Source organism: Harpia harpyja, chromosome 5, assembly GCF_026419915.1.
Source record: "Harpia harpyja isolate bHarHar1 chromosome 5, bHarHar1 primary haplotype, whole genome shotgun sequence".
Lineage (NCBI taxonomy): Eukaryota > Metazoa > Chordata > Aves > Accipitriformes > Accipitridae > Harpia > Harpia harpyja.
Genome location: NC_068944.1, coordinates 39,529,023 through 39,556,609, shown reverse-complemented (window position 1 = coordinate 39,556,609; position 27,587 = coordinate 39,529,023). Strand labels below are relative to the sequence as shown.

The 27,587-nt window shown below is 40.1% G+C and overlaps 1 protein-coding gene across 2 annotated transcripts in view; it reads right to left on the bottom strand.

Annotated features, from left to right (window-relative positions):
- The window catches only part of NKAIN3 (sodium/potassium transporting ATPase interacting 3), a 393,979-nt gene that overhangs the window by 192,161 nt on the left and 174,231 nt on the right, over positions 1-27,587 (bottom strand). For both annotated transcript variants that reach the window (XM_052788441.1, XM_052788442.1), the window contains exon 2: positions 8,917-9,054. In XM_052788441.1, the coding sequence (XP_052644401.1) occupies positions 8,917-9,054 (138 nt within the window). The remainder of the gene's footprint in view (positions 1-8,916; positions 9,055-27,587) is intronic.

Sequence of the window (27,587 nt, the reverse complement as noted above, 5' to 3'; positions counted from 1 at the left end):
TCTGATAATTTGGATTTTTTTAAAAAAACCCAAACAGGTAAAGGGTAAAGCTGGTCTCTTAAGACTCTTTCAGGAAGAGATATTTTAATTACATGAAAAATAGCTCACTACTTCTCCAGTCCTCGTGGCCATGAACCCAATCCTACAATGCACCCTTAACAGGTGAACATACCCATATCTCTTCTGGGTTCTCCAGCATCCTACCCTAGTGCAAGACTGAACTCATACTTCACCCACAGCATGAATGGGAGATTAATATGTCTACCTTAAATCATCTTTTGTATTTTGATTGTCAGCATAATTGACTGACACTATTTCCTCACAGATGCACTGTTTACCTATATACAACTGCAAACTATGTCCAGTTAACTCTCCAAGCAGTACCCCTCAGAAGCATTTCTGTCTGAGGGGCTAGGTGCACGTTCAGCCACGCTGGAGCTACACCCACCTGAAAAATGCAATGAGCAGCAGCCCTGCCACTTTACATTTATGCGCTTATAACCTTCACAGTGGAGAACTGCTGCTAAGTGCCTTCGCATGTCTAATTAGCTGTGACCAGGTGAGGCTAATATGCTATTGTTTTACTTCAATATACTCAGTAAAGCTCAACACCCTAATCTACAATATGCTAGATCCCATTTCCATTGGACGGGTGCCATCAGCTTGGCTTTCTTGGGCAGTTTTGGGCTATGTTCCCCTCTTCCTTCCCCTCCCTGTGATGTATAATGAAAGGTTCAGGTGAAGAGGGTTGAATTTTTCCCCACTTTGATTACCCCCACATGCATACAGTCGTTTCTGTACACCAAACAGGATAACTGCTTTAATTTAATTTCTTATGATGTACTTTGGCAGTTTGGAGATGGCTACGGCATAAGAAGCAGGTCATTAATAAACAAAATGAGAGTAACACTCCTGGGCCATTTCTTCTTGCTCACAGAGAAGGGCAGTGTGGCAACTGAAGGCTGGGTTGTTATAAAATAGACAAAGCTGCTGTGGTCTGTGAGCAGTATAAGGTCTGTACTACTAATAAGATTAACTTAAAAGAGGATATCACATTTTACCACGCTTGCTGACTCTGTAGTAACTCATCATAAGCTCCTGATTTTCCAGCGTAGGTCCTCAGAACATTAGGTGCAGAGTGTTCAAAATTAGTGAACACTTAATACAAGCACAGCTGCTCATAGAAAGCAGATTTCAGAATATTCAGGAGAATTCCCCTATTTAAGAAAGAATTTTTTTATCTATCCATGAATTAAATCTGTCATCACAACAACAGGAAACCTACTCAATCTGCCAGGCCAAGCCAAATCTGTTACTGGCCTCATTCTGTCCCACGGGCACCAGTGACAACTCTGAACCACACAGGCAAAAACTGTTTGAACATGCTTTCCCAGGCCAAGCTACTCTGTTTTACACAGTCAGGACTTGTTTCATTCCTTATCCACTGTGAGGATTACTGAAAGAGAAGTGCAGGTCCAAAGCAGGTGTGCACCTTGAAACCCAGCTGCTGTGTATGGAGAGGCTCTTCCTGCACTATCACTGAACTGCAGGAATATAAATTTAAGCTCCATTTGCTTTAAGAACATAATAACTAGATATTCAGTAATTACTACTATATAATTTTTAAAAGTAAGAAAGTTACTGTCCACATTTGAAAACACATCTTTTTGGATATGCAGGTAGCAGAATTTTTTCCTTGTATAGTGTCATAGGTACTTAAGGAAGACTGCATTAAAAGAAAAGTTCTGAGACAGCAAAAGCAAGAAAGCAAAATCAGGAAATGTCAGGATTCTGGTTATATTTGCCATCTTAATTTTTCTCTTTTGTGAATGTGCAATACGATGCAAACATTAATTAATTCATCATAGGTTTGTTTTTATTTTAAAAGACCCTACCTTACTCAATACATTTTGTGAACAGCTAACTCAATACTTCATTTCTCTTTGTCATTCAGACCCTGCTCTGAGGACAGAATATTAATTTCCTCATGAGGTTTTCTAAGATGCTCATCACTGTAATGTGTGAGCGCTGCACAAACATTAACTAATTTATTTTATGTTGTAAGGGAACGATACAGCTCTCAGAATGCGAATGATGTTCTGATACATGCAGAGATTACATTCAGAAGTATTCATACATTATAGGGATCCAACTTGAGATGCTTAATCCTTCATTTTTCAGAACACTTGGGGTTATACAGCGCTTTATAAGCTCAGTGTTCAGCTCCCTGTGGCTGAGCATTCAGCACTTGTGCAAATCAGACCAGAAGGTCTCAAGACAAGAACCCAGAACACAAAGGGAAAACAAAGCATGTGAGAAGTTTTTTAAGTGACTTGCTTTGTGTCAAAAAAGCTTTCGGTAGTTGAGAGCAGAGATAAAACTCAGCTACCCGGAGCAGGCTTTACAACAAAAGCAATCCTTTTATTCTTGCTGTCACGTGCCTCATTCTTCCCATGTCTTCTGTTTTCTGCAAATCAAGTTTCTATTCTATAGCTACTATCACCAGAAAACCGCCAAATGTCTGTCCCTTCTATTCCAACTGAGGTGCCCCTCAGAAAAAAATTGTTATGCATCCACGCAGTTCAACACTGCAGATATATAAAAGGATCACATTAGGATTGCAGAGGAGGGCTTTAATAACAGCTTTTCTTAATTTTTGAGTGTTTCTTCCTGAAAAATTTGTAATACTTTCTGAACATTATGTGTGTAAATTTACACGTATATGCCTTCAAGGTTTAAAAAACCCCAAACCATAACAACATTCCATTATGTGGCATCACACTAACACCTGCTTGGGTTGCTACATGAGGCTTAACTTTCAGATCCATTACAAAGACCTCTCCTTTGAGCTGGCAGAGAAACTGCCTGCAGCCCCGGGTTGTCGCCCATTCTGTGAAGGGACAACAGGCAGGGGAAGGTGTCACACACGCTGGCAGACATTTGCTGTTGGAGGAGGAGTGGTTAGGGTCTGAAGCATCAGGTTCACACTGAAGCTCAGAGTTCATTTCCCTCCCAAGGCACCCCACCTAACCCATTTCGTGACCTGACCTGCCATTCAACCTCTCCCACCCTGTGTCCTGAGCATTACCCTGATGGTTCTGCTGTGCCTGCTCCTTCTTACTCTCCCACACCCAGGGATTCCTGCCCCAGTTCTTTGGCCTGCCACATTCAGTCCCCCCAGGCTCAGCTAGTCTCATCACAACCCTCACCATATCTGGCATGAAGAAGGAATTTTCCACACAGGTTGAAGCAATAAGAAGAGTTGGGTTTTTTATTTTATACCCCGTATGATGCTCTACTTAAAAATCACCTGGACATTTTCACCTAACAGATTCCTTCTGCTAGAAGGACCTAGGACACTGGTGATAATCTTTGCTGATTTCTCTCCATGATGCACTGTATACTTTCTTGCTTTTGGTGTTTTGCTCTAAGGATTGTATACTATGTGGTGTGAGGAAGCATTTGGAGTCTTATGAGTTATGTGGAGAGAGTACTCCCTAAACTTTGCTGGTTAAATGTCTATTAAATTATTGTTCAACCCAGCAGGTTCCTTTCAGATCCCCTTTCTTAATGCCAGCCTCTCTACAACAGTGATATTTCTATACCTCTTTTGACTCTACAGGTCATATTGAAACTGATGCAGAGATACCTTTCATATACCAGTGAAATACGACCATTTCTAGAGTTAAATCATTGGTATTAGATGGACACAATGTCACAAAAAGAAAGGGTTAAGGAAAAATGCAAAGGATGGCTTCTTAAACTGAAAGGTAAGAGAGAAAAGGGAAATTTCTAAGTTTGAATATTAGAAGCATTGTGGGATACATTTAGCTTTAATGAATAAACTATCTCAAGTGTATAGTTAATTCGAAGTGCAGCACCTCCTCTGACAGTGTCTTGGCATTAGGGGAAATAAATGTTGGCTCAGGGATACTTCAAAGGAAAGGCAGCAACTACTGAGTCATCAGATTGTGCCCCTGTAATACCTGGCTGTGCCTCAGAGGCATCAGTACTTACAGAGCCCTATTAAGTCATATTTGTGAAAGACAACAAGGAAAGTGGCATAAATCAATGTGATGGAACAGTAACAACTCAGGACTTACCAGGAAGGATATTCAAGGAGTAATTTTGGATGCCTAATATTTCACACGTGTTTTGAGTGTCTGTATAATATTTGCTTGAATACTGTGTAAAGTATCCTGTATAGCCTTTCTTCTGCTTTTGGTTTTTGTTTTTTTTTTTAAGAAACTGCATCCTGGCTTTTCAGGTGTACACATTGGCTATATATCATATTATTTAATCCAATAAATTAAGGCAAGTAAAGCAGAGATTTCCACCTTATATTCCTCCTATTTAAGTGTATTATTTTCATCTCTCACTGTTCATTAATACATTTGTATTCAGCTTTGGGCCAGGTTTCTGCCATTTTAGCTACATGACTCATCATTCAGAAGGCTTTTGAAGTCCCATATCAGAAGTAGGAGAGGGGAAAAAACCCCAGCTTTAACAAGTATCTTGTCATCATCTTTAATCAATTTTAACAGCCTGAAAATCTTGCTGGTGATAGCAAGTTCTGTTAAGAAAGGAAAAGCATGCACAGGGAAATGAATCACAGCAGAGCTCTGGAGCTGCGTGACAGGTGTGTTACAGCGTAGTTAGAACTGAAATTTAGCTGGTTTTTCTTCTTTGCAAATGTTTGGGTAAGTTTCAAATGAGCTAATATGGGAAAATTAGGAATCAGCTCTGCACTTTTATGTCTCCTGGGAACTTTGTACTGATTTAATTCAGCCACAAAATATTCAGTAGTGAAAATAGCATATCCACTTAGTGACAGGACAAATTGTTCACAAGAATTGATCTAGATTACTAATTAATACAAAAACTATTAGAAATAATTATTGAATTTATACTAATTAGGACACTTGGAGTTAATGCTGTTGCTCCCTCTCTCTCTCTGTGTTTTCTAAGCTCTGAGGCCTCAGAATTTTACCTATAAGCGAGTGACATTCCAGGTTTATTTCAGAATCACCATCCTTATAGTCCTGTATCTGAAGGACCATAGCCAGAGAACATGAGCCACTACCTTTATCTACTTGGAATGACGATTGTATTCGACAGAGATGCTTCATGACTCAGTCATTGTGTGGCAGCTCTTAGAGGGTGGGGCATATTTTTGGTGGAAAGCTCTCAGACCAAATTTTATATCACTCAAACTATGAAACAAACCTCAATTCTTTATTCAGACTTTTAATCTACAATGGCTATGCCTATGCTGCTGTCAAAGAAATGACTGCAGCTTACGTAGTCATTAAATGCTAGTGACAAATTAGCTAGCCTGGGTTCAATGACAGTAGAAGAGTTAGAAGCATCCAACTGCTTTTGTGTTTATCCAGCTTCTGTCACAGCCCTCACTGAGCTCCTTGGCTTCTAGGTACCTGGACCAAAAGCCTCCTCAATTGTGCCTGCAGAAATAGTCTCATATTTGACTGCAGTATAGATGTGCTTCAAGTTATGGCCCTACATGTAATACATTTATTCACTTACTTTCCCATTCCTGCCGCATGTTAAATTTGAGGGGAGAGAACATGACATACATATGCTGCAAAGGATGGCAAAGTGAAAGCTTTTGTGTAACTTCTCTTGTCAAGGAAACCTTCAGGCACAGCCTTCATTGCACAGAAGATAGATTAAAGAAGTTCTTTTAAGGTCAGACCAAAGACCCTAGAGCTGGTCAGCTTAAGTCAAGATCCCTACCAGAGTACAATAGAATATTATGGGGACAATTTGCACCCACGTGTGCCAGATCAATTTTGTGTAGACAGTTTACAGAAGCAAACTATTGTATCTGACATGATTCTTCCTTTACTTCAATTTTTTATATTCCAGTGGGATCATCTGCACTAACAAAGCTGATTTCCAGGGAAGTCTTAAGGAAAAGACAATGGATGCTAAGCATACTTTTCTTCAAGTATTTGGTTACTTTTCCAGTTAAACTGGATTTAGCTTAATCTAAACCAGAGGCTTCAGCAATCAGAGGACATAAAAGCATGAGCCAACATATTTCTTCTGTCAAAGCCACAGTACCAAATTTCTGCTCTAATGTGGGACACCAACCACTAACATATCCAGGGACTTAGACGTGGCTGAAGGTGCAGCTATGGACTCAGAAGCCCATGAAGCTTCTCAATGAGTTTGGAGCCCAGTTCACCACTTAGAGCCTGGGTAGGAATCTCTCTGCATTGTGTTTAATACTGAAATTCATGACCTTACTGAAGATTTGCATTAAACAGACTTTATATTTGAAGCCAGCAGTAAAAGTTTACCACTGTAACAGGTGTACTGTGTTTTTAAAGGGTTTCAGAAGCGGGGAGGCAGTCTATGTCTTTCCTTGGGAGAGGTGTCTTCGGATTCCCTTTTGCCTTAGTGAAGACAGCCTGGAGCTGGCACTGGTAGGGGTCTTTTTGCTGTCTGTACCACTGACTCCTCTAGGGCTTCTCAGGACAGTTGGCAAAGCCCAGCTGCAGATGGACAGCCCTAGGAAGCATGGCTTCTGGGGAGCATGTATTAGGTAAAGACTGGAAGATCCTCAGGCTATAGCTCAACGAGCACTTTAAGCTGGTGTAACCCTGCACTGCTGCAGAAAGACTCCATGCGCTTTTCCCCTTCCTCTGGCTACTTGCTCCCATTTGCCCTCTCGCACCTCCATCCCTCTGCTGGAACAAGCAAAACAGGGCAGAGAGTTGACCCACACTTAAAAACACTGGAAAAGAAAATGGTTGCTTTTCAGCTGGATCTGTTCTGGTTTGATAGTTTATCAAGTCGCTGAACTGATGTTTGTGCTGGTGCAAATGAAGAAACAGCACAGGGACTAACGGTAGCAGCTGAGCAAAGGGAGGATTATTGTTATGCTGGCTTGAGGTATTCACTGAATTCAGCCTGAGGGTGAAGCTAGACAAGAGGCTGAACTGACAAGTTTGCAGCTAGCAACAAGGGAAGTCTTGCATCTCTTCCTTTCCCCTCTGCCTCCGCACTGCTGTTCATAACCACACAGTCCCAATGCCTGCCTTGCGTTGGCCCTGGCACCCACTGGGAACCTCACAGACTGGATTCAGCTCACCAATCTGGCAAAAAACTCTCCACTTTTTGCTAGGTTGGTTTTCTGACAGCTTAGGAGTGGAATGGGCTTACTGAAGGGTCCGGTTAACTGCTGCCGGAATTGGTGGAGAGGGTTTAGTGAAGTATACAGCCAGGGAGAAGAGCAGTGAGAATAGGGAGGTATGCAAGCCACCCCCTTCTGCTGGTGTTGAGCTGTAAGGCTGGTTCCAGACAACTTGTGTACTTTCACTCTTCAGACTTCAGGATTGGCTCAAACTATTCCTGCTTCACTGGGAACCTTACATTAGTAAGGATAGAAGCTGCTCTGAAGTCTTGATCTTCCCAAGTAGTGAGTATTTGCACCTACTATAGCATGAGCTTGTAAATATATGCTTAAAGTTAAATCAGAATGTGAGTTCAGTTAAATCTGAGGATAAAGTATCTTCTTGAGGTGCTTCTTTCTTTAATTATGAGGTTTTCTACCTCTAATTTAATACAACTTTAATATAGTCTAAAATGTTCATTTACACTGGAAAAGATATAGAAACAGTTAACATCTGTTGTGTTTCATTTGAAAACTAAAGCACAGCTTCCACCATTGAACAACAGTGCTGAACCTGAGGGGCAAGAGATTCTGTGGTGTTGCACTTCAGACATGAATTTCCTACATAATTTTACAGATGCTTACCCTCACTTGCTTCCAATGTCTTACGTATGAAATGGAGAACATGAAGCAGAAAGGTGAGTCATCAATATATGGATGTATATACACTGCTGCCGAGTTCTCCAACCACAGGTAAAGGATAAAAGTGCTATTATTTACATCAATCCATTTTCAATTACTTATAGTCTGCTTGTGAAGCTTAGCTAATGTGAGTATAAAGAATCTTGGGTGCACTTTTCGTTCATTTTTTCTTTTAAGACATGACAAAGAATTACAGGATTCCAGGCTTGACTAGAAAAGATGAAGCTTTTTAAGTATTTGTTTAATGAGTTTTCCCCAGTAGACATTTATTGCACTCTTTTGTGACAAAAAAACCAAACCAACCAACTTTAGACTCTTAAAATCCATTACTGAAAACTCAACTGAAATATTCCAGATACAGACACTGCCAGGTAAAGACATAATATTCATCCATTCAGGAGAGACTATGGAGGAGGAAAAGGGATATTTTTTGTTGGCAGTTTCCTTCACAGCTTTGAAAGTTTTTTTATTCCTGGCTATGTTGAGAACATGGGGAAAAAATCTGTGAAGCTTCATTACAAATATCAGAGATAATTTACAACAATGTAGGGTCAAGACCATAAATACAGGTCTTGGCAATGTTAGATGCGAGAAGGAAATTTCTTTGGAACCCATGGGTCACAGGACCAAAGGAATTTCTACAATCCTTGCTTCTTCCTGTTTAAAAGGACTTGACCATTACAATTTTTTTTTTTTAAATCGCTGTTGCCGTCTGTTGTCTGCTTGTCTGTTGCAAAGAGAACAACAATTTCTATTTCTTTTCTTCACTTGTGCATAGTCTAATTGTAGATGTTCCCATGACCCATCTAGGTATTTCATTCTTTAAAGAATCTTACTAAGAACTTGTATCACGGTCATAATTTCGGCAGTACTTTTCCTAGGTTACCCATTCTTGATAGCTTCCAAAATCTCAGAAATGCCACTCAGTAGTCCTAAATCTGCAAAAAGACATGGAGACCTCTAAAGTTTCTACAGAAATACCATCTGGTGTTTTGAAACCAAGAAAATTCTGCTTTGTAATATGACAGGTTTTAAAACCAATTGCAAAAAAATAATAGATAATAAATGAGACTTACCACGACTATATATCGAGGCCTAAACTGGATGGTTCCAAACAAACCCAAAATGACAACTATTATTTGTAGGAAATTGCCAAGGATAGGAGCCCATTGGAAACCAAGGAAGTCAAAGATCTGTCTCTCTAATGCTGCCAGCTGTAAGAAAACACATAAACAGAACATCCACTGTTTAATTATGGGTGAGACAGAACACCTGATATTTTGTTATTTGCACCAGGCTTCACCAGAGAAAAATACGGCAAAATTCTGAAACTACGGTTCCTGGGTGTAGCCTTTGTCAGCATTATCAGTACACTGGTATCTGAAGATAGCTACTAGTCAACATGCGGATCTTCTAATGAAAAAGCACTTGGAAAAACTTTAAGAAAATATTTGTAAAACCCTCATATAATACAAAAATACCTCTACAAACCAGATGAAGACAAGTTTTATTTTATTCTTGTATGCTGGAAACTCTAAGGCTTGCCAATATTTACTTAAATACAAAATTTGTCTTAAACAGAAGCTCACCTAGATTGAGCAAAGCCATGCGAACCTTGCTATTGTTACTGAAGTTATCACCATGCTCCCTCCCTCCCTTATGTCCTTGTTTTCTTAGATTTAGTCTCAACTACACCTGAGTGCAAGTTCCTCAATCTGTTCCTAAAGGAGAGAGATTTTGACTGAAAGGGGTAGAGCAGGCTCTGAAGAGTCCCAGATGTGGCTGTTCGGTATGTTCCTGGGAGTTCTCTAATGCCTGAATTACCGAAGACTGCTGGGACCTCCTCACTACCTGAGGCATGGAGGTAGGCTCAGGGAGTGAAAGGCTGTAGAAAATTTTGGAAGACCTTGGAGTAAGCTGCTTCAAAAACAACAGCCAAGTGAGCTATCTGCATGCTGCCAAAAGCTGCTAGGTTACTTTGGGCAAGTGCAAATCAGAAAGACACAGTGGCAGCCTAATGGCTCTCTTCCCACTGTCCTCATGGCATTTCAAGGGTGGATTTAGTTGGGTGTGGAAATGGAGGAAGCTAAAAAGTATCAACCTTTATCCTTGCATCAGCATGTGGTTCTTAGGTAATTCTGCATTTCTGAATGTTAAGTGAAAAAGAAGAAAAAAAAAAGCCAGATTAAAATTCTTCTGCAAATACATTTGCTGCTCATAGACAATCCAGTCTATTGTTCTAAAGATACTAAAATCAACTTTCTCAGCAGCACACTTGTTGAAGCTTAAACTTGGTTCAATATTTTTCCAGCCGTAGCAAGATATTTTCGAGTAGCTAAACAGAATCCTACTGAGAAATAACTGAGTTTCTGTGCTTGCTAGAATTTATTACACATCTACTTGACTTTACTACATTGTTACAAACCCTAAAATTTACTGAATTATGCACTTAAAATATTTATAACTGAAACAGATGGAGTAAGCATGGCCTATGAATACCAACCAAAGTATTATCTTAGGTGGGTATTTCACATAAAATATTTCATTTTACACATAATGGCCAGATTCAATCCTCACCTACAAGATGCAGCTAGGTGTCACTAAGAGTAGAATCCATCTTTTCTGTACAAAAATAATCCCTTACACCAGTCATGAAAACCACATTCTCTGCTGGGGTTAATAAATATGATAAATCTAAACAATTAAATGAACAAAGGTTGAATCATCAACTTGGTGCAGCTCCTCTGTAATCAGTGAAGTTACATTGACTTTTGTCAGCTAAACATCTGGCCCAGTACATATAAATGAAAAATTATTACGCAGCAGACAATGTTAAAATGATATTATCCTCTTGGACATGTAAGATGTTCCTGTCTTAGCAGAAATTATCCTTTTTGTGCTGTAGGTAAGGGAGAGTCTCAGAGGGAACACCACTCCCATGTGGGTGAAGCTGTTGGCTCATATGGCATTAGCTATCATCTACCTTGCTTTTGTCACACTCTGCCCTCTCTTCTTTTAATTCATTGTCCATCTGGATCAATAATTTGGTTTTTTTTCCCTAGATATGGAAAAGAACTAGAAAAGTTAATGACCAAATCTAGAAAATGACATATTTACATGGACCTCAGATGGAATTTCAGTGCTTAACAGTGTGGCTGTCACCTTCCTGTAAGTATGTAGATGTTCCAACTGGAACACAACAACGGTGACCCCAATGTCGTTCTCATAATGTCTTCACCTTGTTGTAGACTCACAAGAATCACAATAATGGCCTAGTTGGGACTTCACTAGGGACACCTCAGAGTCACTTGCTTTTTCTACCACTCCCTAATGTGCTCCCTCAGGCAATTCAGGTGACCTCACATTTGGGAATAACCCTGCCTTTAGCTTCTCTAAACCACAGGATACCTCACACAGTACAGTACGAGGGTGCCCCAAATCCCATGGTAGAGATGGTAGAGAGTTTCAAAAACTCTTTGGCACAGGCAGAACTCACAGTTTATGGTATTAGCAACAACGTACCAAGAATCCTGTCCTATGTCACACAGGAAGACATTTCTGACATCCATGACCAGAGCCAGAGTCTGTTTCATTCACACCACACAAGTGGAGATCTTCCAGGGTCAGCAAGGCACCTAAATAATTCACAGACTACCATTCTTCAGACACAAGGTGTCTTCTTCCCAGAGCCCCGACATTACCAAGTGAGCAGAGGACGGAGCTGCCAAATCAGACTAGAATCCACTTATCAGCCACCTCTCCCCTGACATTCATTAAAACTCTCTTGCAGCCTAGGTCTTCACCTGCACCAGTAAATGGAGTGTGTCCTATAATGCTCCCTGCACTGAAGGCAGCTGGCTTAGGATTGCCTCCAGTAAAGTGTCCTTGGCTCTGAAACAGGGCAGCTGTGTGCAAACTACATACCTACCTTCTCAAAACGGTCCCTGGGCATGGGTGAACTGTCTGGGAAGACCGCTGGTCACAATGAGCCTGGTTAATATAACAGTGGACTCTAACAGCTCACTATCACCCACAGTGGCATGCTGCTACCTGGCTTCTTCCCCAGGCACATGTGAATTTGCTGGTGTAGCGAGCATAGGGCTTGGCCAGAGTGGGTATTGAGGAAATTCATTTCACACAGATGGATCGCTGCAAGAGATGGCTGCCCTTAGACATTTTATGCAGTGTTGTAACACCTAGAGCTGTCTGAAAGACAAAAGCTTACAGCACAGGCTGAATGAAGCTTTTAGTATGTGTCCCTTGTTAAACTGGTCCTTAGAAGCAATTTTCAGAGCCACATCAATCAGCACCTTAAATGCCTGAAAGAATAGTATTGCAACATCAACAAATGCAGCCACTGCACTTTGCCAACAGACCCATGTTAACAGGCTTGGTACTCAGCTCATGCCTAAACTGGATCAGATACAAAGTTTGCCTTCATGTGTACCTCCTTGATATCTGCCAAGCAAGCTCTGAGCATGTCTAGCAGGACTGGGCTCCCACAAAATAGCAGAGTGGCCACAAGTATCTTCCCAAAGATGATTGTGCAAATGTGTACATGCACCGTAGATAGACATACACATATAAAAAATAATTAGTCTTTTTATGAATTACTGTGGTAAAGGCACCCACCACAAACACAGAGAAATAAGGTTCAATTTCCCCTCCTGCTGCCTACCAAGGTATCCATTCCTCTCCTCGCACCTCCTATCCATTAGGATACCAAGGGGGAGAGCTTCTCCTTGAAGCTGTGTCACCGACGAAAAAATAAAAATTTGTATTTAGTGAGTCAAAAAGAGAGCACAAGCAGAAGCATGAGTCTACAGCTTACTGCTTATGGCACTTATCTGGGATTGGGAGAGTTGCTTGTATTTCTTGCCTGCAGGGCTTGCTCTTTATTTTTATATACAGTGACAGCATGTAAACCACCGAAGGAGTCCTGGGAGCAGGACACCAAACATACAGCACCATTCCTTCCCCACTAACAAGTGCTTTCACCATCGGGCTATGCAGTCGGACTTTCCTGTGCAGCTAAGTCTCATTTATTTTGCTCTTGTCGCCAACACAGAGTAATTTGTCTCATCCCTAAAGCCCACAGAATACATTAGCCGGGGAAAAAAAATCTAAAGAAAAGAAAGAGGTAGGAGGCATGTCTATCCTGCTCAGATTGCTACGCTCTTCTAAATTATAAAACCTTCTTGCAGACAGCACAGATAGAATTTAAAAACCTAATAATTCATGATAATGGCAGAGGAAACATATTAAGTTCTGTTTTCTTTATACCACGAGCAATATGCACTGAACAGAGAAAGCATGTAAGTGCTGCTGTTCTTACATCTAGTATTTCACCCAACAGAGTCCCCAAGCAGAGGTGAACGCCACAGACTTTTAGCTCTGTGCAAATGAATAAATGCAGTCCCTAACCCAGTCTGTGATTTATGTATTCACTGCACAGACATCATCAGAATAAAGGGAGGGCAATTGGTAGCTGTGCACAATTACAGGCTGTTTTTACACAGATATGAAAAGCCAGTATTATCTGTGTTTGCACAGATCCAAAATCTCAGTAGCCACAAGTGGCCACCAGACTAATCTATGCCACGTGATGCAGTTGGAAAGGAGCAGACACTGTGGCAGATATAGTTTCACTTGCAGTTATGTGCATGTGAGTATTTTGAAATGTTTCACCAAAAACATTTTGATGATACAGAGGCTGTTTTTCTCAACAAGAAATTTTCCCAAGAGAATTTCTGCTTTCATCACCATTTTCAGATTCTTCTGAAAAAAGTCAAAAAACCTGAACCCTGAAGGCAAGGCAGAGGTTCCCAAAATTAGCTGGCTCAACTTCTCCCATTGCTAGAAGACAGATAGATAGCAACTTAGTAGGGCAGAGGTGCTCGAGGCTGGAGAGGTCCTCTGGGGGTTTACTGTCATATCACTTTCCTAACAAGCACATGTTGGGAGGGGCTGGCATCTCCACTACTTGGGATAACTAAGACAACAATGTTTGGGAGTGTCCATCATAAACTGTTGTTTAATACTGGGTTTTAATGATTAACATAAAAGCAGAATGAAAACCCAAACCTTTCTTGCAAGTAAAAGAGGAGGGTTTCAGTTTTGGCAAAGTAAATACTGGGGGTCTGGTTTTAGTGAAACCTATGTGCAGTTGTGTGACAAATTTTCATGAGGACTTATAAAAATCTATCAAAGTTGATAGGAAATAACATTTTCTTATCATAACAACACTTGGAAAAGGAAACATAATATTTCTTATTACTGCTGCCAAGGGAGCGCTTCGTTATTTAGTCATCATCAGCACTGACAATCTTGTAATGTGAAGTGCACAACTCGGGAGACTAGGACTAGCAGTAAAATGCTCTAGTGGGACTGTATCAGATCACTTAATGAAGATGTGCCACGTTTGTCTTGTTCTTTTACCTCTTTGTTTCACTAAGTCTATCAAACATTCCCCATGTCCCTCGTTCTGCAAAGTGCAAGGAGAAGGTGTCGTGGTTTAACCCCAGCCAGCAACTAAACACCACGCAGCCGCTCACTCACTCCCCCCCCACTCAGTGGGATGGGGGAGAAAATCGGGAAAAAGAAGCAAAACCCGTGGGTTGAGATAAGAACGGTTTAATAGAACAGAAAAGAAGAAACTAATAATGATAATGATAACACTAATAAATTGACAACAGCAATAATGAAAGGATTGGAATCTACAAATGATGCGCAGTGCAATTGCTCACCATCCGCCGACCGACACCCAGCCAGTCCCCCCGAGCGGCGATTCCCCGCCCCCCCTTCCCTGTTCCTATTCTAGATGGGATGTCACATGGTATGGAATACCCCGTTGACCAGTTTGGGTCAGGTGCCCTGGCTGTGTCCTGTGCCAACTTCTTGTGCCCCTCCAGCTTTCTCGCTGGCTGGGCATGAGAAGCTGAAAAATCCTTTAGTCTAAACACTACTGAGCAACAACTGAAAACATCAATGTTATCAACATTCTTCACATACTGAACTTAAAACATAGCACTGTACCAGCTACTAGGAAGACAGTTAACTCTATCCCAGCTGAAACCAGGACAGAAGGTACGAAGCTGCAAGACTGGGCTGCATTAAAGTCACACAGACTGAACTTTCTCTTCTGGCCATGCCCAAGCCCTTCTGTGTTAAGAGCAGCAAAAAGTTCAGGTGAGCTAATCGTTTGAATTTTGAGCTTCTCCACCTAGATGGATCAACCTGATGTGCAGCACATTTGGAACATCTTGAACAGAAGAAATAGGGCAGCTGTAGCCCTAATGCCCCATATGCTGTTTATGGTGAAGGAGTACCAAAATAAAGAGTGAGGCAGCAATCAGCAATGCTGCATAGGATCTACAGAAAGAAATCACCAAGGTGGTCCTAGTCAATAGAGAGATCAAAAAAAATCTTTGAGAGCAGACTTCAACAAATGCCCCTTATGGAGTAAACCCCTCCTCTAAATGCTCAGGTCCTATTATACTTGAAAATACATATCAGAAGCTGTCTGAGTGATGAGACACCACAGCAGAGTTACAGAGTCAACTTTTCAAAATGAGTGTAAAAACTCAATTTTATCTTCTGTCAGAAACCTCATGGATAACAGCCACTTTTCTATTTTAATGGAAAAGTTTTTATAAATGACACGTTAGTTTGAGATGAACAAATATATCTACATCCATAACAGAAGGAGTTACTGGATCAAGAAGAGGCTTCATAATGTAACAGATCATTTTAGACAAGACCTAAAAGTGGCTTGATATAAATATAAAACCAGCTTAATATAAAAATAAAAGGTTAATGATATATAGAAATATCTGCAAATTTGATACCTTATAAATTACTGTGTTTACAAAATTGGGAATGTATAATCTACTCTGCATTTAATATTAAAAAGTTGCTTCAATTTGTCATGTAAGACAGTCCCTAGAAATTATAATAACCAGAAAAGTATCCATTTTATATCTAACAAACATGTATTCAAGAAATATAACAGCAATCATAAAATTAAATAACTGCAGAGCTGTAAAACTATACAGTTTTGAAATCTTTTTAGAAATAAAAACAATTTAAAAACTAGGAAAAAAAGACACAAATTATTATGACTTCCCAAATGGACACTGTTTCCCCAGCTTTCAAAAATGAAAACAGTACACAAAAAATCGTGAATCCAAAAATTACAGTCCAGAGCATTCACATTCTAAGTTCAAGTCAGGAATTATCTGAAACATTTGAATTATGCATGTAAGACTTAGAGTTGGCTGATACTGCTAATAATTATCACAGGAGAAGTGCCAGGGCACAGCTCATCATCCATACTAACTACTGCTCCTAAGGATAAAGATGTTTTCTCCAAAACTCTCTGCTTCATTGTATGGCCATAAATTTAACTGTGGCTTCAGAAAGAGTTTCCTGGACATGAGGAAATGCTGAGGACTGTTGCTCCTTTTACCATTACCACTAGTTTCCAACATGCCATGCTGAATTACAGACAGTTCAGTCCAGTTTGGTAGATGCAACTGTTAAAAACTGAACCTGTTCCTAAGCCTCCTCCAGGAAACTCCACCTGGAGCTTTAAGTGCCCTCTGTTCTAAAGCCCCAGGACACCTTTGCTGAGCTCAGCATTGCATTCACCTTTCCCTCCCAACCAATCCTTCCAATCCTTCCATCCCATCCCATCCCACCCCACCCCATCAATTCGTCTCTCCCTCCTTCCATCTTTCCTTCCCTCCTTCCTTCCTTCTTTTTTTGTTCAGATCGCTGTGCACCCCCAAAAAGCTACACACCAGCACAAGGACGAGGGCAATGTTGAGGCAGGACAGGAGCAGTGGGAGCCGCTTACAACACCTTATAGCTTGGGTGCTTGGCTGGAATATAGAAGACCTTGGATCAAGGTCATCACTAGACACATTGACTTAAACCCTGTCTTCAAATTCCAGTGCTCTTAGGCATGTATTTCCTTTTTCTTGACAGATGTTCCACTGAGAAAATATTTTTGCAAAACCTTGGGGCAAATGCACGATGTTCACATCATACTTTTACATTATTTTGGAGAATATGCACTTTCTAATTTAAGGGAAAAAGACATCAAAAACCTACCAAACTAGTCTAGCTAAAACCCCAGCATTGGAGAGTAAAAGATTGACTTACCAAATGCTAAAATCCAGAATTTCTAACAGAAAACTAACAGGTGAAGCAAGAAGAAGGTTAAAAAAAAAAAAAAAATCAGTTGTGTCAAAGACTGATTGGTGAAGCATAAAACACTTTTTATACAAATTTTATACTCTTGCTGTAATTTCAGAATTTTAGAGACAGGCTTGACTTCAGTAAGAAGGAACATAAGCTTTAACATGAGAGAAATGCCAAGTCTGTAACGGAGGGGAGGACATTTAAATCTGAAGTGGAAGGGTGGTGTCAGATGATCGCTCTTGGCTGAAGAACGCCATTTAGGAAGTTACTGTTCCTCAGCTAAAGGTTACAGCCTCTTTACCTGTGACTTACCACCTTTCAACAGAGGCTTCATAACCAAAGATGAGTGTAGTCTGTGTCACAATGAAATGTTAAAATTTGACTTAAATCACTTCTTTATACCTTCAGTAACAGTTAAATCAATCATCTGACCACAGAGGAGATTCCTATTAGATTTTTAATGATCTGAATTCACTTGTCTAGGTGAAATACTAGCTTTTTGGTGATTTTCAGACAGTAATCCCTTATAACAGTTCACTAAATACATTTATAAGATTATGTGGCATGAAGGTTATTGAATTTCAAGGGAGGTTCTGAGTAAATCACTAATGTTTATAGAAGTTCAGTTTCATGGAGCAAAAGAGAAACTGCTGGCTTTCTGACAAGTAATTGTCAAAGAAGAAAAAAAACCTGATGATCTAATATCAAAAGTGCCTTTGCAGTGTTGGTCAGATGGATAGGTAATTGGCTGTCACTTGGGTAGCTGTAAGACTGGATAAAATATAATGCAAAAGAAATATATATGCTGAAAGAGCTCAAAAAAAGAGTAGCAGCCAAGGTTAGTGAAAGCCAAAGCACAGAAACAAAGGCAGGCAGGTATGAAAAAAAAAAGTCCTTTTTAAGAGAGTCTGTGTTGCCTTTCAACAGTGTATGTTACTCTTACTCAACTATTCAGCTCACATGGGAAATATTCAGAATTAGGTAATGGTCTTTCCACCATTCTTGTAAGCACTTTAGTGAATGAATTCATTCGAGGATGATGGTAGTGTTAGCACATAATATTGCAAAAGACATCATATTTTAGCAAAATAATTCAAAGTATTTTTTTGAGGAAAAAAAGTGTCATTCATCAATACTTTACCAGCAGTTCTTCAATAACTTCTTAAGGAAAAAGACAGGTAAGTAGTGAGCAGTATATGTTCAATTATTTTTGAAAGCAAATACACTGTACTAATGTCTCAGAACCAGCCACCACTAAATGACTGGCAAAGAAGTTGATCTCACCGGAGAATTTGGTCCATAGTATAATAAGGAGAGCTAGTAAATGCCAGATCTTAGAAATCTATAAATGTAATTATAAGATGCTGAAAAGGTTCTCTTCCTTAGCTCATTTTCTCCATATCTTAACAAATATGTATATATGTATTTTTAATAGGACTATTTAACATTATCAGACAGGAACAAAACAAAGGTAATTCTTAAAGGAAAAATGTTTTCCTAATTATGTGTACTACAAAAGCCTTGCAGCTACACCAGTGATGTGCAGGAAGCTTTTGAGTGATGGATTTGATATGAAGGTGTTGCATACTTTCACCAAACTGAGCCTGAGCCTCCAGTTTTGGCTCAGACAAAACTCCTGCAGAAGTCAAAAGGAGCTGTGACTGCATCAAGGCTGCAGGACCTGGCTCAGAAAGGCAACAGTAAATTATTTAAGAATCTCATCAGCATGGAAGGAAGAGCCTGTTAATATTTATTCTGCAGGGTCGCCTGACTGCAGTGATAGAAAAGGTGGCATGAAATAGTCCCACTTCCCAGAACACTGCAGGTGCCAGTGTGATATACCCGAGGCTGACTGCTACATCTGTACCAAACAGACACTGTAAAAATGCAGTTACAGTCTACAAGTAGCCATCATAGGGAAGAAGCCAACTATTGTAGTAAAACCCCGTAGCGCCAACTCGTTACAGCACAGTGATTTAAGATTGAATTTCAACCCTCCAATGAAGCTGTAACTGATCCCAAAACACTAAAGTCAAGCCCCTTGGCTGGTTGACCTATACAATCCTGCAAACAGCTGGAATGAACGTGCTTATAATGGCATTTAAGATTCCCTTGGTTGTTTCATTTAAATGCCAGCACACATACAGCAAAAGACAGTGTAAGAAATGGTTATAGGTTGAAGATCTTTAAAGATTTCTGTCTTATTATGAATGATAAAGTCCATGTCACAAGATGCTAGGGAAAAGGGAAAAGCAAATTAAAATTTGTTGTCTTTGTAATTATATCAAGCTATGTATGCAGTGGGTTTAATCCAAAAGAAAGCTTTTATTTGCCATACCATTATATCCCTTCATATCTTAAAATCCTAAAATCTCATAATTGTAAGGTTTTTTCATTTATTTGCACATTAGAACACACCCAGTAAATCTATGTACCTTTACAGGCATCCTTAATCACTGCTTAAGAATGGTGGAGTAAAGCACTGCCTGACTAATTAACAATAGTGAGAAACAAACATGTTTACTACTGCTTTGAATTCCCAGGGCATAGTAGGTAAGGCAAGGAGGTAACTGGTGATGCCAGAACTTGATAACAGTGATGCTGACAGCCCTAGATCCCTCCTAGATTCTGATGAGTATGGTATCCAGCCAAAAAAAAAAAAAAAAAGAGAAAAAAAGAGAGAAAAAGAAAAAGCTGGGAACACTTGCTGCAGGATCTGTACCCAACCCATCCCCAGCATGAACAGACAGACTGTGAGTGTGTGAAAAGAGAGAGGCTGAGATGGGCACCCAAACTGCAAGGCATGAGTTGAACTGAAATTCCTGTAAGGTAAACAGATAAAACAGTATTTAGAGCCTCTAGTAGATGAATGGTGTGCTCCTTCTGGCCAAAGAACAACCCTCCACTCTTATGAAATACCTCAAGGACTCTTTAATGCCATATAAACCCCTGGATTTTAATGTAGGCTCCCAAAGAAGACAGAAATTAAACCAGATGAATCTCTCCTTTCATGACTAAGGAAGACACATGTTCAGAGTTCCCAAAGAGCTGGACAAGTCGGACAGTTTGTTCAAGGTCTGAGTTTAATTGAATCAAATGGTTTGATATGAGCTTTGGCATAAAACATCAAATGGCACAAATTGACTCATGCCAGATCTTGTGAAACGTAAGGTTTCCCACAGGATGGTGCATCTTCTGTTAAGATTTAGTTTGTGGTTTCAAAGAGGCAGTATATCTTAAATCACCAACTCTCTTTAGGCAAAACAAAGTATTAAGCCAAGGCAGCAAGGTTATAAAAATCATGTGCTGCCTGCTACCCCTAATTTGAACCACAGCATAGAGCCTATTTGCACAGCAGGGAGGAGTTCAGATGTCTGCCTGAATAACTTTTCCTTTTATTCCCCAGAAATCTTCCCTCTAGTGCCTCTCCCGAGTCCCAACTATGCAAAAATAGAAGAATGAGAGACTGCATCTGCCTAGATTCACCAGATACACAAGGGGAAAACAAGCAGTTTAGCACCAGCTCAGAATTCTGACAATGCATCTAAATCAATCCCTGCATTGCAGTTCATTCATTAGCTATCAAATGCCAAGTTCAAGCATACTAGAAACAATCATCGATCCTTTGACTTCTTCATTGCATATGGGTTTGATGAAAAAACTCTTTGATACTGGATCATTTCATATTGCCACACAAAACAGAGAAAAGTCCTTCCCTGTTTACAGCATAGCAACAATATCCTTCCACCTCATGAGTTATTTCACCAAGAAGAAGGGTTGTGGTGAGGATAGAGGATGCAGTTGCTACTTCCATATGCTGAAAAGGCTGTTGCCTATTTTCTTTGATGAGAGGAAAAGATATTTAGTGAGTATCAAATTGACCAGAGTCTCTTCCATAGTCTTCTTTATTGTTGTCTTTGTTTTCTCCCTTCAGAGCTCTGTCTCATCCCCACAAGCAGCTCAGCTCACCCCTTTTGAGGCAAGTCAAGTGAGACTGTTCATGACGTTATAATTGAGTAAGTCAATTTACACTGTTGTTAGGAAGGTAAACTGAAATAACTGAACCAACTGAACCTAAGGCAGCAACATTTAGAGAAGATGTCCAAGCCCATTATTAAAAAATAATAAATACAAAGCTGCTCTTTCTTCATTCTTCTGTATAATCACGAATGTCTAATGCTTCCAGCAGTTCTGCCTGCTGTGTGCTGAAAACCTGCAAACTCTCAAAACATAATGCAGGATCTGGACTGGCATATACCAGCTTGCATCTCCTAATTGCTACGGATCCAAGTAACCGGCTGGATGTGAGCCACCAATGGTTCTATATGGAATACCCTTTGCACTGAATCTTTTTTTTCTCTTTCAAGTACCATACTTTAATATCAAGTATCTGATCATGCAGGATGGACACATGTACAGCATCCCATGAGCATCCTCTTGCCAGCTGCTGTCAATAAAAAGTAGGGCAACTGTTTTCTTTTCTTTTTCTAACCTCTCCCACTAAGAGAAAGAAAAGGATAGGACTGAATAGCAGCATGACAAATTATTTTGACCTCGTGTTATCTAAAGTAATTCATCAACAAAGTTTATTGTATGAATAACTAACTTCCAATAGGGGGCTATATTTTACAAAGCTTTCTGCATTGTTTCTGTCATAGCTTAACCCCAGCCGGCAACTAAGCCCCACACAGCCGCTCGCTCACTCCCCTCACAGTGTGATGGGGAGAGAATTGGAAGCGTAAAAGTGAGAAAACTTGTGGGTTGAGATAAAGATGGTTTAATAGGTAGAGCAAAAGCTGGACATGTAAGCAAAGCAAAACAAGGAATTCATTCACCACTTCCCATCGGCAGGCAGGTGTTCAGCCATCTCCAGGAAAGCAGGGCTCCATCACGCCTAACAGTGACTTGGGAAGACAAATGTCATCACTCCGAATGTCGCCCCCTTCCTTCTTCTTCCCCCACCTTTACATGCTGAGCATGAAGTCATGCAGTCTGGAATACCCCTTTGGTCAGTTGGGGTCAGCTGTCCCAGCTGTGTCCCCTCCCAACTTTTTGTGCCCCCCCAGCCTCCTTGCTGGTGGGGTGGGGTGAGAAGCAGAAAAGGCCTTGACGCTGTGTAAGCACTGCTCAGCAGGAACTAGAACATCTCAGCATCATCAACACTGTTTTCAGCACAAATCCAAAACATAGCCCTATAGTAGCTTCTATGAAGAAAATTAACTCTACCCCAGCCAAAACCAGCACATTCTCCACCCCATACCATTATGTCATGCTCAGGTCCCACACTATCCAATACATCTTATGTGCTCCTGTGAAGAAAAGAACAAGAGGAAAGTGAGTACTAAATTCACTGAAATAAGAATTATAGGTTTATGGGAGAACTGGGAAGAGAAAGGTACTGTGTTAATGCCCAAATTAGTGTTAGTGGCCGACATGTGAATCCTGTTACTTTGCTACTTTAGAAATAAGAATGCTAAAGAGCACTTAAAGTGAATGTAAAAAGCGGGGTTCAATGCTATCTGGCTGCAAAAGTGTACTCAGTGTGCCATTTCAACACATTCATAGGGCAGGGAAGTAAGCTTAATGATGTATGAACAGACCCCGTTTCCCCTAAATAGGGAGTGGCATGTAAATAGCATACAGACAGGTAGGCTAAAAGGGCATTTACGGCTCATTTAGACATATAAGAACATTCTGATTAAAAAAAATGGGAAGTCTGAGGTTATTCTCAAACATGGAAGAAAATAACTATAATTAGAGGTGGGTGACAAAATAGCAATATCCGGCTTTAAATCCTGCTCTTTTAAATTTATTGTAAGATCTGGCCATTCTCTTGTAGAAATAAACCCCCAAATTCCCATTAATTTCTGTGATTTTGTAGCATCCTCACACTGAATGGAGAATTAAATTCTCAAAGTATATATATAACTACATATGTAGTTTACTAGAAAGTTGTCAAGCATGGAACACTGTGTACATTATGCAGAATGAGGTCCTAAATATGAAAGTGCCCTGCTATAAGGATGGTATCTTGTGCTGAGTGCAGGACTCTTCGCAAAGCCACTGATTGGTGACTCCTTCTGGAAAATGCTGCAAGATTAATTGTGATAGAGCTACAGGGGACTAAAAGGTGTCTTTTGGGTCATCAGTTCCCTGATACCAAAAGCAACTCCACTCTATTACTCCTTTTAAGAATTGTTTAGGTTGTATCTAAACTGGCTTGACCCCACTACCCTTTCTGGAATGCCATCCCAAAAAGTCATCTTTCAAACAGCAATATAGCTCACCCGCTTCACCTTGAATTCATCTTTCCTGAACATGCATGGCCAGAGTTCTCCTAAGTGTGCAGATGAACTCTCATTTGTTCCTTTTCCAGTGGAAATACTTATTTTCATTTGGTATCAAATAAAAAACATCTCAACTTTTCCTTGGCACTAACTGGTAATTCATAGTTCATAAGAGAGAGAGGGATGAATTATGATCTGAATGAAAAACAAGCATTTAGAAGTAGGGATGATATCTTTCAGGGCCATTTTGAAACTCAAAGGTATACATAAAGAAGTGCAAAACTTCTTCATATGTGATATATTTGGAACTCTTTCATAAAATAAGTGTGCAAATTGTTTAATCTTAATATTTCTAGTCTGATTTTAACAGACCTTAATTCATCTCTCAGTGACTTACTTCCATATCTTGTTATCTCCATTTAATCCTCCACTTCTGCTTTTTCTCCCTTGAATGACCTCTCATTGACAAACAACACTGATTTAGCAGTTGGCCTGCAGTGTTTCAAAAAGTTTATCTAGCCTTGGCCCTTCAAACCACAGATGCAGCAATTATCTCCCTTTATGTTCACAATTCCTGCTGCTCTCCACTAGCCTCACTGCTGGTATTTCAGTATACACTACAAAATGAAGATAGCTAGTGATATTCAGTGGAGCTCTTCATTTATCTCAGCAGTGTTCCCTCTATTTATCTCATCAGTCAAACCTTCTCCAGCAGCTCTTTTGTCCATTCCTAAGCTCAGCCAGCAAACAGACATACCCAAACTTGTCAATTGTCTCTGAAAGGCCTGGAACAGAACAAACAAGTTGAGGAAAGCAGGGGAGCTACCAGAATGTCATGAAATACACCAGCACTGTTCAAAGGCTGGAGGTAATTAATTATCCCTAATTATCTAGAGATGTTCAGCAAGACTACACAGGCAAAATGGAAGAGAGAGACTGGTCTGAAGTCATGCAATAAACATGGTACAAGATTTCTCCTTTGGATTTCAGGGTACTGATCCCAAAGGTTTGCAAAATTCCCTAAACATTTGTCAGTGCATCATCAGGAGGTGTTTGTGTTAACGCTATATAAGTAATGTTGCTATACAACTGAGGTAAGAATGCAACAGCCTTAATTAGTCATAAAATATCACACTTTTGTGCTGCACTTTTCTGAGCTGGAGCACAGTAATGTATCCTACAGACTATTTGCATTGCATAGGCTGTTTATGGATAACAAAAATACCAGAGCTAGAATGCTGTGTAAGAGAGACCTTACAATCCATTTCAGACATAATCCTTACTGTAACAGATGCTGTGCAAATACCTCCCGGCTATCATCTGAAACTGTATAAACTGCCCCACAGGAAACACAAAGAGACTGGATGGTTTTACAGAAGACCAATGTTAAAGTTAATGCATAAGTCCTAGCTGAGTGCTAGTAGAGCAAAAATGTTTCATGGAATGGTTAAGGCTGGAAGGGACATCTGGAGGTCACCTGTTCCAACCCCCCTGCTCAAGCAGGGCCACCCAGAGCAGTTTCCCCAGGACCACATCTAGATGACTTCTGAAGATCTCCAAGGACGGAGACTCCACAACCTCTCTGGGCAACCTGTGCCAGTGCTCGGTCACCCTCACAGTAAAAGTGTTTCCTTTTTCAGTGCCTTTCAGTATATGATTTCTAGCGAATTCAGCGGATGTGCTATGACAGTATCTGTGGAAAAGGGGTAACTTTGTGCAAATACAAGAAACTCCAAGGTATGTTTCTGTCTTCAAAACATGCTATTTTTATTGCTGTGGCAGACCTGATAGGACTAAATCAGGATCAAATTTATAAACTTAAGCAGGTTAGCATTTCATAAGGAGGACAAAAGGAGACAGTAACAAATAAGAAGCTAAGACAAGTTTAGAGCAAAGGCCCTGGCAAAACTGAGGGCAGTCATATCAGCATCAGAACCTGAAACCCTCATCCTCAGCAGTAATGCCAATGAAGTTGATGGGGTTACTCCGGAACCTATGAGCTACAGGATGACATAAATGAATGGTAACTGTGCTAAAAGGGTAGAACTGCCAAAATTCACCCTCAGCTCTATGAGATAAAGGAAGATCTTTATAATGTGACTGCAGCATCGCAGCACTATGCAATTTCCTCCACAAAATCATGATGTTAACTTAAGTGAAATGAATGTCAGATGAATCAGAATCTGATTAGAGATACTTGCAGTGAAGAAAAATGTAAGACCAACCAATCAATTGATCAGTGAATTAAACATAAGGATTGAGAAGTAAATGTACCTCAAGCATCTGTAGAGGAAGACAGTATTGCTGGCTCTATGGTTGAAAAAAATTGCACTTGGGAAAAGCAGTTGCTACCAGAAATCTCTAGCATTTGTTATACCAGAACTATTGGGACTACAGACCACAGTGAGACTTTTGGATTATATCATCTAGAGATACTTATTATGCAACTATTGAAGTTCATATTAATGACAGCACATGCAGTTGAAACACTGCAATGCCGCTTGTCTCCTTTATGAACAGGGCATTAAGCACGCATTAGAACATTTACTTTGCCTAGTTTTCTGCAAAAGACACAAATTGCCTGCACATAGTTTGCAGTGCTAGAAAATATTCTCACCTGCACAACAAGTGTAAGGCTGGAGAGAATATCTCCACCAAACTGGACTTTACTAAATTCTACATACTTCAAGACTTTCAATATGTTGTACTATTTATATGATGGCAGATATCTGTCACCGTGGCACAATAATCTGTTTCCCAGTAGAAGTAGGGTTGTGGTCTTGAAATTCCGGTATTATGACTTGATTTCATCACTCAGCAAAAAAAGGAAATTAATCAGAAGATTCCAAACTCTTTTTTGAGCACAAATCAACAGTGAGAAAATGCAATGAGCAAAATTATGACTATCAGATAGGTATGTTTCACCTTTATTATAATATTTGTCTGAAGATCTTACTGCTGTGAAAATCATTCTTAGAAGTTAGTGAAAAGAATCTTTGAAAAGACCTAGTGGATAAGTATGTTACTTGGCTTCCTTTCTTACATTTTATCTACCAAAATTAGCTGGATTAGTACAAAATGTGAAGGGAAGCCTTTAAACCCAGGAAAAAATACTGCTGCAGACCTTCTGCCTCATTTAATTTTATTGTGCAAGTTCAGAAAGAGAAGACCGTGGAGAGAAAATGTAATGCTAGGTATCATTGTGAAAACCAGTAACCACATTAGGCGGTGACATGCTTATATATCCAGTGGGTTTCAGTCACTGCAGGCTTATTTATTCCAGCTTCATCTCCCTGGCGAGAGACACCAGTTTTCAGCAGGGCTGAGCAATCAGTCTTTGACAGGGAGTTTTCAGACCCCAGGGAAGGCGTGCTGTAATCTCTGTTCTTATCACCGCTGGAATAGGCATAAAGACAAGGCAAGCCTGACTTATCTGATGCCATGGCAAGAAATGATAAACATTCATTATCTTGCAGGAGCTCCTGAAAATCCACTGTCAGAAGAGAAGCCTCTTTAATGCAGTGATTCAGCAGACGGGAGTAATATGGAGGAAGCTGATACAATGAAAACCTACCGTATTACTCCATGTGAGGCATGCCCCCGATATCTCTGTTCTCTCATCTCCTTTGTAACTTCAAAGTTGGAGAGGCTGCAAACATGTTTATTCCTGCTTCCACCTAAGCTGCCACGTCTCTTGTTTATCTTGCCATAATGCCTTCTTTGCACACTCACATGTCTCCTCTGGGACACGCTGCCCACTAAATCCGCAGGTCTTCCTTTTACTTTTTCAGGACCAACATATCTCGTGTCTGCCTCCAACATACTCTTCTGTAAACTCTTAATGACAATGATTGTTGCATTTTTGAGTCACCTAGGGTATAACCCACCATCCTGTGTACTCGGAATTTCTGATGGATTCCTAGAGTTTGAGGTAAACCATATACACCTTAAACTGTTGGTGATTTTATGTTTGTTGACAAGTTTGGATTCCAAAAACGCACAGCAAATATATCATATAAGTTATGTTTTGTTATTTAATGCTCAACAAGGTGACCAACAGATTATTATTCAGAAATATGCCACAACATGGACACTTCCACCGTTAATTTATACCTTACAGACCTTTTATTCCTGGCCTTAATTAAGGGTTGATGTCTATCTATTCTGCTCTAGGGCTACTTTGGAGACAAATAGCAATGATGAATTTCAATGACTTGCCTCTACTTTCATTGAAGAATGAAAGTAAGCCATAGGAC